Source organism: Phyllostomus hastatus, unplaced genomic scaffold (genome assembly GCF_019186645.2).
Source record: "Phyllostomus hastatus isolate PE091 unplaced genomic scaffold, TTU_PhHast_1.1 phas_contig_84, whole genome shotgun sequence".
In the NCBI taxonomy this organism is placed as follows: Eukaryota; Metazoa; Chordata; class Mammalia; order Chiroptera; family Phyllostomidae; genus Phyllostomus; species Phyllostomus hastatus.
In genome coordinates this window covers 3,836,619-3,853,330 of record NW_025333969.1, presented here as the reverse complement: position 1 = coordinate 3,853,330, position 16,712 = coordinate 3,836,619, and the positions used below count along the sequence as shown (strand labels likewise).

Here is a 16,712-nt window from a genome sequence, read left to right as displayed (position 1 = left end):
ACCTGGTTTAAATTTCATTACCTTTACTCACCCCCAAATTTGGGGTCGGGAGGGAAGAGAGACTGAGGGGAAGGGAAGGAGAGGCACCCGTCCCCACTCCTACTCATCCCCCTTACTCCCCTCTCCCCCGTACTGCCCCCGTACAGAAGTGCCTCGCAGAGCCAGCGCCGGGAGGGAGTGGAGCGCTGGTCGGTGCCTAGGTGCCAGTTATCTAGAGCAGAGCGCTGCGCGGTGGAGCGGGGGCGGTACCCAGCAGCGGGCTCGCCTATGAGGAGCTGTCCGGCTGCTGGGTGTTGATTCCTGTTCCTGCATCCACCGAGTGGGCGCCTGTGGTTGCAGTTGGATTTGGATTTGCATTTTTAAGGAGGGGGTGAAGAGGGCGACGAGACAGCTAGGCCAGCGAGCACCGCCAGCGGCAGCCGCGGGGACTGTAGCTCCAGCTTCAGCTCCGAGAAGACTGGCTATGGTTTGGTAGGGCGTCTGGGAGCAGGATGGAGTGAAGCGGCCAGTGATTCTCCACGGGGGTGGGTGGGAAGGGGTCAGCGGTACAGAGACGATAGGCAAGAAGCCGCAGCAGGCATCTGCGAATTTGGGGTTGGATTGGAAGAGACCGCTTACTCAGGGGAAATGGATTCTGTACCACGGCTGATCAGCCTTTTCACTTTGCTGTTCTCCAGCTTGTGGCATCCAGGATTAACAGCGACAAATTGTAAGTATCAATCAGGAGCTGAGGGTGGGTAAGTGAGGTGGGAAACGTTAGCATTTGGAAAGACGAGGGTGTTCAATTGTGTCTGTTCTGAGCAGATGAAAAGGGAAAAGATGCTGGTTAGCATGGTTCCATCACTCTAACCATCCCAAAAGTTAGCAGAGCTCCAATGATCCAGCCTCGCTGGATTTTCTGCCCTCTCTCCAATCTCAAAGTTCAGGGGTTATTGGAAGTGTCTTTTCCCTAAGCCTCCCGCTAGCTCCGTGTTCCGTGCCTGTGTGATTTCAGACAGGGCTTTTCCCTAGAAGGCCCCTGATTCAGATTGTCTGCGCCGCCTGGGGCTGAGCTCCAGGGATAGAGATTCTCCCAGCCACCACACTGGGTGACCACAGCTCATCTCTGAATGCTGCTGCCTAGAGTTTGCAGTATACCCAGTGCCTCACAATACAGGGCTCTCAGCTCTCTGCTAGGCAAAAGGCTCCAGTTGGGGTATCTTGCAACCAATGGGTATGGTTTAACAGAATAGGGAATTCTGGCCTAAGACTCATGGCCCAGTGCAGTCAAACCATAAGATCAATGGCTGTCCCTGGTACAGGGGGAAGAGCTTTGATGCACACCTCACCTCCAAAATCTTTGTGCCAAATCAGTGTGCACTAAATGGACACTCTGTTCTCCAAGCTCTAACCTTGGCACCTACAGAGCATTTAATTTAATAGGCAGGAAGGCTGGACACCTGGGGATCCACCACCTGCACTGTGTATTTAAAGAACTCAGTTCGTGAAATGAATAAATCTCTAGAACCATCAGAGGTTTAAGCTCAACTGCTCAGCTGCCTCTCTAGGCAGAGAAAGGGAAGTTTTCCAGCTCTCAAACTCCTAAATGAGAAAGAATGCAATTAAGATGTCTGTATTTTTCCAAAGATGGTTTAGCAGGGTCCCTCAAGTTTCTGGGCTTGCTCCACTATCTGGTAACTCCATGAAACTTCAGACATATTTAATCATAATGGTACATTTTAATACTATTTCTTGTAATCTGAGCCAAAATTACTAAAGGTAGTAAAACAACTCACCTCTACGAGTCCCTCTGCTTCACTCCTCACTTTCTTAGGTCTGAGAAGGCCTTGAGTAAGATACTCAACCCAGAGTTGTGCCTCAAGAGAAGAGATTTAGACAATTGCTATTTACTGAAAACTATCCAAAGCAGAGCCAGTGTTACTCTCTGATTGGGAATTATAGAGATTCAGAATCAATAATTAGTGGTAAGGGCTTATAAAAGGTTTTATTAAAGTTTGAATTCTAAAGCTCTGCTGATGAGGTCAACCTCTCTAAAAGGGAGGCCCTTTTAGAGATCTAATCCTAAGGCCCTTAGATTAGAAATTATTTCAGAAAACAGGTAAGAAACAGGTTAGAATCTGATTTTTCTTTTCCTCCCCCTCCTCCCTGACCTACCCCTGCTTCTCCTCCTGTTTCTTCTCTTAAGTGAAATTGTCCCGATAGTACTTTGGGGGGGGGACAAACAACAATAACAACAACAACAACAACAAAACGTCTAAGTCCTCTAGTAAGAAGAAGTTAGGCATGGTGCTGAGCTAGTTTCTCTACCTCCTATAACAACACTAGAGGTCAGTATCGTCCTAATGATGCTAAGGTGTGGCAGAGAAAGGCAGTTTTCCTTTAGCACAGTTACCTATCTGAAAATACTGAATATTCTGAAGATATACAAAGATGGAAGGAGGAAAAAGGATAAATAGGTAGAACATACTCTATAGGAATATTTGGGATTTCTAATGTAGTACATTTTCTTAAGAGCAAGGAAAAATATAAATTGTTGAATGACATTTTCTGTAAATTAATTGAATTAGGTTAACATGTTATAATAATGCTTATAAAATCTCTATGGTATGGATTTAGGGCTCATGCTTATCATAACTGGTATAGCAATAAAGCTGATTCTGAATTTAAAATGAAACTTTGTGATAATAAACTTTAATATTTCATCACTGACAGTTTAATTTGCTTATTTCCAATTGCCTTTCAATTGAATGCACCTTGTTTGCTAAATATTTTGGGGTCAATGTTCTTAAAAATAATAATAAATGTTTTTATTATGCCAAAAATATATTAATTCAATGAACAATTAACTAGCATCAAAAAATAGCTTCTGAACTCAGTAGGTCTTGATAGTCTTCAGAACCTGTGATGTAGAACCTCTAAGGAAAAATAAAAAAAGGACATTCCACAATTATTCTAGACATCTATGGTCTACACTCTTCATCCATTAAATATGGGGCTTTGATTTCCCATCTATTATAATTCATTAACATTCTTATGTGTAAGTTGAAGAACGGTCCATTTGTAAAAGTTTATAAATTATGTTGAGAAATTATTTTTTCAAGTTTATTCTTAGTGTATTTTGAAATATTTCATGTCATTGTGACAGTAGCTTTGAAAATATTAGTTATCCAAGATGCTCCATGGCATCAGTATGCCTGTGAACTTTGTTCAAATAAAATTAACTTTTGTTTTCATTCTTCAAATAATTTGTTGTTGTTATTGTTGTGTATATGATGAGTGTGTGTCTGTTTAATTTTCTCATAATCTTACACAAACTTGGACATTTATCTGCTTGGAAAAAATGAATGCTTACCCAATAATAGATTTTAAACATTACTAATTAAACAACATTAAAATGAAGTCAGGTTAGAAGGCCAGCTCCAGTATAGATATTATGAACTTTTGCAGAGAATATAATTACCAAGTAGCAATAACATTCTGGAAACTCTCCCATTCCCGATTTTTAGGATATTAAATAGCTATAACACTTTCTTTGGGTTTACCCTGAGGGAATTAGTTAATTTCAAACAAAGATATGATAATCCGGTGTTAAATGAAAAACCCTTTTGTATATAATAGTCAATTCCTTTGACACAAGCAGAAACAATGTGACTTGACTGTTGATTAAAGTGAAACCAGGAGTTTGAAATGCTGTGGAGTTCTAGTCCCACTTATACCACAGCTAAGATGTGATGTATACTCAGATGTCAAATGCCCGTCTGGTTATGCAACCTTCCTGTGTTCATGTGCTTGGGTATAAAATAGCAATTGAGATATGTGTCTACTCTCATGCTGAACAACTGCTTAATATTTTACTGAGAAGATTCATCAAAATTAGGTATGCTGAAAGAATATTGTAATGGGAGAACTTTCATTCAGATGATAAGAGGAATGCAGAGGACACTAATAGGGTCATTATTCACTTTGATTTTTTAACAATAATCAGATGTTATGTTGAGTATAAAGAGTCTTATTTTTCACCAGTGAGTCAGTTCAAATATCTGTTTGCCATTACATATTAGGTTCACACAGATAATAGACTTGAGAGAGAAATAAAACAAACAAGCAAAACTCTTCATTCTAGCCCCTTTCTTACAGAACTTTATCTGAAATATACAAAGATGCCAATTATAGCCCTGGCTGGCATAGCTCAGTGGATTGAGTGCAGGCTGCAAACCAAAGCATCGCAGGTTTGATTCCCAGTCAGGGCACATGCCTGGGTTGCAGGCCATGGCCCCCAGCACATTGATGTTTCTCTCTCTCTCTTTCTCCCTCCCTTCCCTCTCTAAAAAGAAATAAATAAGATCTTAAAAAAATAAAATATGCCACTTTATTAAAAAGGATGCCAATTATATTCACAGATATCCTCAAATAAAGAGATGCACTATAGCTTCAGTTATCTGAAGTTTATGCAAAAACCCAATCAATGGTGATATTGTATAGATAAACAAAGATCATGGTTGATTTCTTTCAACAAGAAAGTGTTAGTGGTATAATTTTTGTGGTATTGGTAGTCAGCAGAAGTAAAGGAAGTATATAATGTTTATTTAGAAGATTCCTAAAAATTTTTCTATGGTTGAATATGCTTGATTTTGTCAATCTACTCTATGAATTTTCTTTCATTTATCTTTGGTTCACAGGCCTGTGCTCAGTCCACTGAGCTACACCAGCAAGCTCTTTCATTTCTCTTAACATAGCCCCCCTTACTCCCCGACCCCCTGCCAAACCAGATTCCTGTTTCTACTATGGAAAACATAAAGGAAAAACTAAACTAATAATTTTCACACAAGGGTGCAGAATTATGAAAAACTTTGTTTCTATAAGAATAATCCCCCCCTTATTCTCAATATAATGGAAAAACATTCTTTAAATTTCCAATTTTCATTTTTCCCTGTTCCTCTTGTGCTTGCCTTTTTTTCTTTAGTGGTATCCAGTTTTCATTACTACATTGCTTTATTTTTCAATGCCACTTTTTACAAAATAAAGTAATGAGATATTGTTTGGAATGTTTCTAAAAACCTTTAGTAGGTGATCCAAAGCCCTTTGGCTTATATGTCAGAAATCTGCTAAAATAGGTCTTTTATGCATGAGCTAATTATTCTTGTTATGTAAGAAAGTAGGGAAGGAGTCTAGTTATCTGAAAGGCCAGAGTAGTCATTTACTCAGTAGTACATTATTTTGAAACTTTGATGTACTTATTCAGAGCCAATAATGACATTTTTAATTCATAAGAAAGCTGTCTTCATTTATCAAAGCTCTGACACTGTCTGGCTGGTGTCCTTGTAAAAGTTATTGACTTATCCTACTGTTCTTGGTATATTAAGTAAAGGAGTTGGATCAAATAATTATTAATGACCTATCTCATCATAATATATTTTCATTTTTAACTGCTGATGTTGCCTACTGGTCATTCCATTTGAATGCTTCTGGGATGATTGTACTAAAAATTGTAAAGTGATTTTATTTATAAGAACAACAACATGATAAGGTTTTAATTCCTACTAACTGCTGCACACTTTGTGTCTCTCACTCCATATGCTAAATCCACACAATTTGTCAAGGTAATACTACTAGGTAGACTTTATTAAATATACTTTACATATGAGTAAATTTAAGGTTAATAGAAGATAATAATTTTTCCAGGACCATAAAGCTAAATGAAATAAATCAATACCTGCAACTATATCTACCTATCTCCAAAAATCATACTCTTTGAAAAATATGAAATTAATTCCTATGAACTTAGGATCTGTGTGAGCAACTGTGAGAAATTGCCTTGGCATTCCTATGATTAGTCTCTGTAGCTCTATCCTTAGCAAAGGCCATGGAGCTCACTGTTTCCACCAGAGTAAAGTCCTAAGTCATACCTTTGAAAACAACCAAACATTTGGAATCTATATCTGATATAAGAGGCCAAATATCATAATGGTCAAAGATAAGAATTTCACATCTGACATGTACCAGATGCCTTTTTTTAAAGTTTCTGTAAAAACTTGATAAGAAAAGGGCATAGTCTTGATGAAGACTTGTGATTACAAACACATACACACCAATACCATGAAAGGTACCCCTATTGGTGCCATGTCTTATCAGTTTATAGATATCAAAGCAAACATATTAATAGGTATAGCAGGTATAATAAGCTCCTTTACCATGTGCAAGTCTGGTCATGATCTGGCACTGCTTAATACTAAATTATATCTTGACCACTCCTTCCTCATCCCTTAATTTGTAACTTTATGGAACTCCTTCATACTCAACAAGCGAACCATGTTTTCTCATATCCCCTTGCACCATTTATTATTATGCTGTCTACTTAGTTGAGAATACCCTTTCTCATTTTTTATCTTCTCTTACTTTGTCCCAACTCTACACACACACTCAAATGGACACACACACACTTTTCCCAGCCTGGGTCTCTGCCCTTATATATTACTATTATATTTCTATAGCACTTCTTATAAACTTCGTCTCCCTGATTAGATGGCAAGTTCCCTGATTACCATATTTTATTTGAATGTCTACATTCAATAACTAAAATATTGGACAAAAGATATAATGGATGAAATAATACATGAATGGTCCCCAACTAAGAATTTTTATTTCTAAGTTAAAATACTTCTGTGGTTTTATAGCTAGAATCTGTTTGAACTTATTTGCTTAATGTTTGTTTCTTAAACAAATATTACTTACTATTTTTGAATATACTGAGAAGTAATTAGTATATGGGCTGCTACATGAAGGAGCATGCATTCAGATTGTTCTGTTGGACATGAGAGCCAGTGAATAGGCCTGCACTCACACATGCTGAATGTTTCCAGGACCTCGTTGCTGACATGGTTCTACATGTGTGTCAAGTGTTGGTTCCTAACCCAGAAAGCTGCTGCATCCCTCTGATCTCAGTACAAAGTTTGAGCTAATTTTATTAACTTGCTTTTGTAGTCTTAATGAGTGTTTCCTACACAGACTGTAGATTTACAAATATATAAGAACTTGTCTTATTAGTCCAGGATTCAGTATAAATGGAAAAGTTTAGGTTCTATTTAATTGGATTTTAGTAATAAATCACTAGAAATATCTTTTTTAATTGCAAACTTACAATATTACTCTGATAACATTTTGAGTCTCCAGTGTCATCTTATCAAACTGTGGCTGGGAAAAGATTTAAGTGTTAATGGTTTGCGTGTATTACCCACTTGAAAAACTTTTTGAAGAAATGAATCTCAACTAAAGTTTCTCTTTCCAAAATTCACTTTTAAAAATAAATCCAGAGAAATAAAGATGATGAAGAAGATACAGTCCATGACCTCAAGAAACTTTGAACCTTGGCAGCTAGAAAAATAAAATTTTGAACATGTCAAAGTGATAAATGCTATGACAAAAGTAAACAATGTATAATACATAAAGGAGAATTTCAAAGTGACTGGGGCATCAAGGCACATTCTCTGGGAAAAATAAAAAGTAACTCAAGACTTAAAGTCAGACTTCACTTTCACTTAGCTGGAGAAATGCAGAGAGATTATTATAGGATTTCTGTGTGAAAGCATGAGATTGAGATATGTAGGAATGGATCAGAGGCATAGGGATAGAAGAAGAAACTATACACAACCATGGGGTTCTTTCATTTTTACTGTTAAAGCTATGGAGAGTCATTGAAAGATTTCATACATGTAATTAGATATACATAGTCAGATTTCTGTTTTTAAAAATTTACTCTGGAAAATAGACTAAGATGAGCCAAGACTAATAGTAAGAAAACCAGTTAAGAGATTATTGCAATAACTCAGATGATAATTAATAAGGGCCTAAAGAAGGAAGTTTCATAATCTTCCAAGGTTACAAAGAATTAGAAAGAAAATAATGGCAAAGTAAATTCAAAGAATAGAAATGCATGTGCTAGTATACTCACAGAAAGCACCTATGGTTAAAATGTATTCTATACCTGTTCCCATTGTTTCTGACATATGAGAGCTATAGATGCTAGAAAAGGTGCTCTGTTCTCTGAAATGAAGTTTTTCTCTGGGAATACCAAATGACCTTGTTCTCAGTGCACTATATTTTATATTTCCATGACACAATAGAGCATACACTGTCTGTATTCAGCATCTTGATGCATCTTCTAGTCTGTAAACTATGCCATTTTTTATCAGCAGAGTGAGAACTAGACATTAAATGACATGTAATTAAACATTCACATCCCCATTTTCACTCACCCTCTGGTGGGGGTGAACAGGGAGCAACTGTCCATGGTTTGCTCAGTGGAAACAGAAACAAGGGGAATAGGATGTGCCACGTTGACTTGCTATCATTAGTGTTTGATTGTTGGCTTAAATGCTATGTCTCTAAATTTCTAATTGCTTTTGTGAATATTCTTGGGGGTTGATTAATGCCATCTGTTCACTGGATCAGCTGAATTGATTGAGTTTTAAAGGATGACACTAGTAACATTGAAAATAGAAAGAAAGTAAAGGGAAATGCCAAAGCACCACCCGTGATGTATATTATTTTTAACTATCTACCTTTGGAAGCAGAAATATTCCTCTGAAGAAAGTCTAAGGAAATCAGCCTAACAGAGAGATGCTTGTAGGTGTTCCTTTAGGCTACTGTTAATGTATATCTTCAGTTCCCTCCCTTCCTCCCATTTCTTTCCTCCCTCTCTCACATTTTTCCTTCCAGTCTTCCCCACTCCTCTCTGTCACGTGGCCATGTATTTTTGGGTGTTACTGTTGGCTTTTCTTTGAGTTCATGATTGTCATAAAATGTGAGAGCAGAGGAGAAAAAGTCTGTTGGATCCAATGCCGCCCTTTGAAACTATGTGGGCACAATCACCAAATGTGAAGTCTCTCTACAAAGCCTATTTTGAGGGCAGGACTGACAGGCATATGCCACCCACTGGCACTTGGGAAAAACCACCTGACTATAACACCCCCACCCATCTGTCCCCAAACAACTCTTCTGCTAACTCCATTAGTCCCCTGAAGCTGTAAATATGGGGAAAAGCCATTCAGTTCATTGGAGATAAGCATTATGACACAGAGTCTCATCTTGAGAAAAAAAAATATGTGAGTGTAAATCTATACTTAACCATACTTGACTGAGAGAAACAGACCATTTGCAGAAGAGAAATTTATAGAAGAGAGAGTACTAGGTATCTGAAAGAAGGGAAGAGGATGTTCTGAGTTGGGGAAGAACAAAGAATAGAATGTTCAGCATGTCTAAGACAAGTGTTTTATTTTTCTGATTTTGCTCTCCATATGTAATATAGAGGGCTAACCCTTCAGTTTACAAGGCTCAGAACACACCAGGTGGGCAATGAGAAGTGGTCCAGGATGGTGAAAAGGGAATATGCTGTGCATCTCTGTGTTTATTTAGTTCTCACTTGGAGAATATTTCCTATGTATACTACCCTGGACTTTGTAAAGTTAGTGTAACTATGAGTCACTCTGTTTAAAATGCACATGATGTGGACATTCAATAATGATACCTGTTATTATAATTACTAATGAAATTCAACACAGATTCTTTCAATACTAATTAGAACAAAGACAACTGTATTTCCATTCTCAAGCAAAGAAAGAATGGCCCACTTTCCCTTCACTTGGGTATTCAGAGAGCTGAGTGATTGCTGAGGCAAATAGAAGCTTGCTCTTATTTTAACTCCTATGTCAGAGGGACACTGAGCAGAGTACTAGAAGGGTTCCTTTGTTCTTATTAATGTTGGGTTAAAAATTAGGGGCTGGTACAATGATTAAGGAATTATAACTACTTATATCACCATTAAGTTCCTCATTCATCCATTCATTTATTCATTCAAGTAAAGCATACTGTGCATGCACTTCCCTATATATTCAAAAAAGCCTCATTGCAATCAGTTGATGAGGAGGATTGGGATTGCTGACCACATAGCTCCAGAAATAACAAAAGAAAACAACATCCCTTCAAAACAAAGATATGGAAGTATGGCCTCTTCACTTTATTCTTGTTCAATTTGTTAAGTACCTCTTTCCTTTCCTTAAGTCTTTTCTCTCTGCTTCCTTCACTTCATCATCTTTCCCTTGCTCCAGTGTGCCTTCTTTTGAATGCTCTCTCCTGTTTTCTTTCCTCCCCGTGTCTTTCCCTCTACTTTCTTTTTTAAATCATGTGCTATTGATTATGCTATTACAATTGTCTTGATTTCCCCACTTTGCCCCTCTCCACCTAGCACCCCCGACTTCCTCACACAATCCCCCCACCATTGTTCATGTCCCTGGGTCATGTGTATAATAAGTTCTTTGACTATTCCATTTCCTATACTGTACTTGACATCCCCATGGCTATTCTGTAACTACTATTTGTACTTCTTAATCTCCTCATCTCTTGACCCATTCTTCCTCATCGCCCTCCCATCTGGCAAAAATAGTCTCTGTATCCACGATTCTGTCTTTGTGCTTCTTGTTTACTCAGTCTTTTTTTTTTTTTAGATTCAGTTGTTGATAGGTAGTTTTTGCTCCCTCTACTTTCTATTTCCCTTTCTGTGGGGGAACTTCATCCAGCAGAGCCCCCATCCATCGTCGATAAGAATAAGTCTACAAAGACATGATCTGCTTGGGGAGGAAAGGTGGCCAGTCTCTCAAAGGAGAAGGGCCTTGAGCCTGCTCCTCAATGGACTTTTATTAGGTTCAATTTGCTCAGGAATACAGGTAAAGCTCATCAATCATTGTCAGGCAGTGATGATCAAATAATAGATAACATTCAAAGAACTATGAGGGCTTATTCTGAGTCAGGGTCAGATAGCTAAAGGGCCAGAAAACTTTGGAAAACAAACTCATTTTATGCTTGGACCCTTATCAGAAAATTGAGGGAATTCTTAGAAAAGCAGATTTCACAGGATTTTATGCATTCTTTCTTAGGCATGATTGCCCCAGGGAACCTGCCTGTTCCTGTCCAGGGCTGTACCATCCTCTGGCATTATTTCAGGCTTAAATCAGGCAGGGGATGTAAGGCAGCCAAGAGATTAGGAGACTTCTGGCAGACAGAATGAGGACTCAGGCTATGCCAAAGCCCAGGGCTAGGGGTCCATCACTCCCTTTGTCCATAGTCCCCCAAGGCCTTCCCTGATTGCCCCATCGTGACCATGCCTGTCTTAGGTCGTCCCTCCCTTGGGGAATCTTACCCATCATTGGCTAACCAGTCATCCACCTGGGGCAAAGCAGGGTGAAGTAAAGGGGGCAGAGGCCGCACCCCTGCCAGGAAAATAAGATTTGTTTCCTTAGTGGCTTATGGTCCCAAGATCTTTTACTCAGTCTTAGCCATGGGGGGTTACAGCTTCTGAAGCCGGGCAGGGGTATTCCCAACTTTTCTCACTCTGTTTCAATTAACATTTACTAAGTTACTTGTTTTTATGTTTTACAATAAAAGCTAATGCTTTTCAAACATCACCAGAAGAAAAGAGTGTAGGTGAACCCAGGAAATTCTGAGAGCTCAGCTTTAACTGGACACCAAAGCAATAGTTTCTTGAATTTTATCTTAAACACTCAGAAAAACTGAAATTCTGCTCCATAATATATCCATGTTTAAATAGTTGAGCAAAGTTGATTCACTTAACCTATGACATAAGGCCACATACACCCAGCAACACAGGCTTAAGTTTCTCAGTTTGATCTCCCCACTTATGCCTTCCAGGATTCCCAGGTAAAGGAGAACAATGTCTCTCTTTCTCCTCTCATTGGGGAGGAACAGGCAGCTTCAATTCTCACTCACTTGACTGGGATGTGAGCTGCAGACTATGATCAATCAATAATGAGAGGGTGAAGCTCTTACCAGTTCCCAGGAGGAAAGAAGACCCACAAGCCTATTTAGTCAAGAGAAATGAAGCTTTTTGGCAGAGCTGAGCAGCCTCCATTGCAATCACCTGGTATTGTGCTGTCACATCTCCAGTTGATCTTTGAGTGAATGAGCTGTATGAAGTGACAGGATTTGGGTCAATGAGGACAGATTGTTTCTAATTGGAAATAGGCCGAGCTTATCAGGATATTACAGAGAGATTAGTGTCTCTTATTGTACAACAATCAGGAAACTTTTGACACAATCAAAAGAAATAAAACCAGCAGATTGGAATGTTGGAACATTGAAGATTAGATAGCAAGTTAAGAAATGTGTCTTTTCCTTGGCAGGGTTTGCAAACCTACACTCTGTGATGGAGTGGTACTGATGTGATCTTATTTTATTCTTCACCTTAGTCCTATGGACAATTCTTCCTTTACTCTGCTGGCATCAGTTGATGTTTACTACATGACTTGTTTTTATGCTTTCCTGGTAGAAGCTAAGGCTTTCCAAACTTTTCTGTTGAAGTGTCGTGCACCAAAAAGAAAAGTGCATAAGAACCCATGAAATGTAATATTTAAAATATTCTAGAATGAGAATGTGCTGGCTTGGATTATTAGGTAATTTACTGAAATCAAATATATAGAAGATGGCCATGTAGCATCCAGCAAATGCGAGAACAAATATTGGAGACTTTCAGGGTATTAAAGATGTTACTTTATTGGCCAAGTTTAACCTGCGCAGGGGCGAACTCTCAAAGTGTCCAGTGACACAGTGCCCACAAGGAGCTGCAAACAAGAGCCGCGCCGAGCGCTTACAACAAAGTCCTTATATAGGGGCGGGCAAGCAAGCGTTATACAGAAGCAGACGTGGCAGTTAGCAATTCGCTTACAAAGACCACACGCAGGAATTTCAAACCAAGCATTCTTGCATAAGGCAGGAAGGCAGGATGTTTGTTCATTAACCTAGTAATCTCCTGGCTCTAGCTAGCTAGGTTCCTATTTCCTCATTAAAAACTACAAAGCATTGCTTATCTAGCCTACCCAGGGGAGAGCATCTGCTCAATACAGGATGTTTGCTTAACTGCACTATGTCTCCCTTTTAGCTACAATGTGGTTCTTGTTTACTAAGGTGAAATTTAGTTCTTAATTTCCTTATTCCCAACAGTCACACTAGGGTTAGAGTAAATGTACTCTGACTCTAAAATTCATACATTTTTTCACCAGAAATGATTTTCTTTAAACCCAAAGCTAAGGCTGAGATGTTCAGCTTTACAGAACCAATCTTTCTGTCTGATCCATGGTAAGAAAAGACTTCCCAGTGTAGGCCTACAGGGTCCTTCCAGTGTACAGGTCAGTCATGTTATTCCAACTTTGCAGGTCCTTCACTCACATCTAGATGTCCCTACAACAAACAATTTCTGTGAAAATTGATTGTATTATTCATTAAAGGTTGTGTCATCAATTCTTTATGACCAGGTGCACTGCCTATAACCAACAGCTTGGACTCCATGATCAGTGCCCACTATTTGCATGTCTGTTCCTGTTTCATGCTCCCTACAGATCTTCCTCACTAGCACAGTATTTTCTTTACTGCATACCTCAAGAGTCCTAGAAATTGTTTGATGGATATTCTGATTTTTTAAAGTTGGTTCTAATAGGAAAAGCCATTTTAGTGATACTTAGACCACAGGTTCAGATAAGGCAAGGGACAAATGACATTCAGTTCTGTTCTCTGTCTATTGCTGCAGAGGTCATCCCACACACAGCCTATAACCTCCTTTCACCTGGTGGGAATAGATGGAGGGCATTTAACAAGTGTGTAACCAATACCATTATTCTTCATCACACATTAGGTGCAATGACTGGCACCTGCCCTTCTGCCTCAAAGTACCTGCTTGACAGAGGAGGACCAGCCTGGATATGAACGTCCTTCCATCACAGGCTTCATGGAAAGCCAAGTCAGGAACTTCTTTGCTTTATTCTCAGCTATCCTGTATTTGGCCCTTTGACCTCTACAATTTTTTGGCTTTGTTGTGAGGTCTGTCTTTGTGTCTTTCTGTCCTTCTTGTTTTTTTTTTTTCTTTTCTTAGATTTAGAGAGGCTGAGAAATTTGTTTACTGCCCAGTATCCTGAGTCTTGACTCTTCCTCTATCATTACCACTATCAGGAAAGGACATAGGGAACCCTGAAACGGTTCACACTGAGGCAATGGATAAATGCTGGGTTCCATCTCTCCAAAATAATTAATTTCAAGAAAAAAATTAATTTCAAAATACTAAGGCCTTAGTATTTAAAGTTATTTTAGGAGCAGAACTTTTTGGTTTCCAAAATGAAGTCTTGTTCAAAATTTTAGTATGTAAATTACAAAGATTTTTGTTTGGGGAAGAAGAGACAAGGAGATACAGAATCCCACCACTCAGCATTCTCTTCACTCTGATGTAGCAGAGCCCCACTCATGGGGTCTATGGCATTGTAGCTGAAACAAAAGAAATTCACAGGGACTACCAAATCCTGTGGGAAAAAAAAAGGGTGAATAGCTTCTCTCTCAAGGGGAACAAAAGCCTCAGCCCTTGCATCAATGAGCTTTTATTGTCTTACTGGGAAAATTACAAGAAGGTCCTCATTAACTATGCACAGGCTCACTTTAGGTGGTTACCTTATACAGAAAACAAAGGAGAGGATGCAGGTAATAACATCAAGGAAGAGGGATATTTGCAAATGAAAAGGCAAAAGTGATTGAACCTGTTACACTGGTCCTTAGAAAGTTTAATCTGGTTTTTTGGAAGTTATTTTACAGTAAATGTTTGTCACTGGGGGCTGTGCCCACACCACACAGGATGGTCTACTACACTCTAATATTTACAGAAGTACCCTGTGAGGATACCTACCTTATTCTTAAGTACAAGAATCTCTAAGTGCATCATTTCATCCAACAGTGAATAGGTATATCGAGGTTTTGAGGAAAGGTGGACAGGCACCATTAAAGGCCACCAATGCTTGACTGGTGGGCTGCAACAAGTGCACCCTGGGGGCTTACATAACACCTGACTCTGTTTGAATCAGTCTTTTAAGGTTATTAATATTTTAAATATTACCTCTTCCCAGATGCCTGTTTTTAGCTCTTTAGAAATCTGTTTTTTTGTTGTTGCTATTGTATGTAAATCTCAGGGCAAGAGAATTTTTCCCTGACACTTACATAAGTTTTCTTTAAAAGATAGCAGCTTGTCAAATAAACATCTTATTGTCATCTCCTTTGTTAGTTAATGTCAACAACTGTATTTATTTTTAAAGAAAAGTTATCTTGTGAAGGGCCTTGAATTATCCACTCCCATTCCAGATATCCCCTTGAAACCTCCTGAAAAGAAAGGATTTCATGTTATCTATCCAGTGAGTGGAAAAAAAAAACTTGAATGCCCTGGCTATCATAGCTCAGTAGATTGAGTGCGGGCTGCGAACCAAAGTATCGCAGGTTCGATTCCCAGTCTGGGCACATGCCTGGGTTGCAGGCCATGGCCCCCAGCAACCACACATTGATGTTTCTCTCTCTCTTTGTTGCGCGTGGGTCACCAGCAAGCAGTGACCACGGAACGCTGTGGATGGCTCGACAATAAACACGCAAGAAAAAACATGCACAGAGACAAACTAGTTTCTGTGGAGAAGTAGGGACGAAATGGCCACCCCTTCTAGTGAGGAGCATGCTGATTTACAGTCCATACCTGCTTTTATTGGGCTCATTTTGCATAATAATTCAGGTAAAGTACAGTACTCATTAGGGGGAAGTAAGGAATCATAGAAAACAAAGAACTCTGCCGGTCTATTGAGTTGGGGGGTCAAAGAGCTGTAAGACTGAGGAACAAAATAACTTCCTCCTAAGACCCTTCTCATTCAACTGAGAGCATTCTAAACAAAGAAGGTTTCACAGTAATTTACATATTCTTTCTTAGGCCTGATCACCCTGGGGAATCAGCACTTCTCAGTACCGAGCTGCACCACCCTGTCATTGTTTCAGGCTTAGGTGGAGCAAGGGAACTAAGGCAACCGAGAGATAAGGAGATTTTCTTCCAGACGCTGAGAACTCAGGCTATGTCAAAGCCGAGGAGCGAGGGTCCATCAACCCCTTTTGCTGCAGCCTCCCAAGTCCTTCTTTTGGGGGAGGCCTCCCAAAGTGATCGTGCCTGTCTTAGGTCATTCCCCCCGTGGGGAATCTTACCCGTCTTTGGCTAACCGACCAAGCTTTTTGGGGTTCAGTCATGAATAAAGCAGCAGAAGCAGCCTTCCTGCCAGGAAGACAAGCTTTTGTCTCCTTGCTGGCTTACAGTTCCAAGGGCGTTCCCTTAGCCTTAGCTAGGCGGGGGTTTCAGCCTCTGATACCAGTCAGGGCGGTTCCTAACATCTCTTCCTTTCTCCCTCCCTTCCCTCTCTAAAAATAAATAAATAAAATCTTAAAAAAACTTGATAATTTGAATTAAAACATAGGCAAGTTAGATTAAACCTAAGTAGAGAAAGCAAGCTTGAATTAGGGGCAATATTGGGACAAGCCCCTGAATATTGGCACACAGATCTATGCTTGCTTAATAATCTCATGCCTCTGACTTCTAACTTTAGTGAGAGAAATAGAACTTAGCCTCCATCACTAAGACCCTCTCAAAGATCCCTAATGATAATTAGTGTGACTAGAAGTGGTGAAAGATTACAAATTAAATTGTTGAATGCCTGGATTCAGTCTTGGTTTCTGATTTTGATTGGACAGTTAATTGTAATCATATGCTTGAGTGTATGCTTAGAATATATCTGTCACAGGTGGGCACAGGTAACCAGGTTCTTAGTGATAAGGAGAAAGAATTGAACTGAACACCCAAAGTTTATAGC

At 39.3% G+C, this 16,712-nt stretch overlaps 1 protein-coding gene across 1 annotated transcript in view; it reads left to right on the top strand.

Moving 5' to 3' along the window:
• Positions 1-620: 620 nt before the first annotated feature.
• CNTNAP5 (contactin associated protein family member 5) overlaps positions 621-16,712 on the top strand; it is a 958,268-nt gene continuing 942,176 nt past the window's right edge. Inside the window, exon 1 of the mRNA XM_045850657.1 lies at positions 621-709. Within this exon, the coding sequence (XP_045706613.1) occupies positions 628-709 (82 nt within the window). The 5' untranslated portion in view covers positions 621-627. The remainder of the gene's footprint in view (positions 710-16,712) is intronic.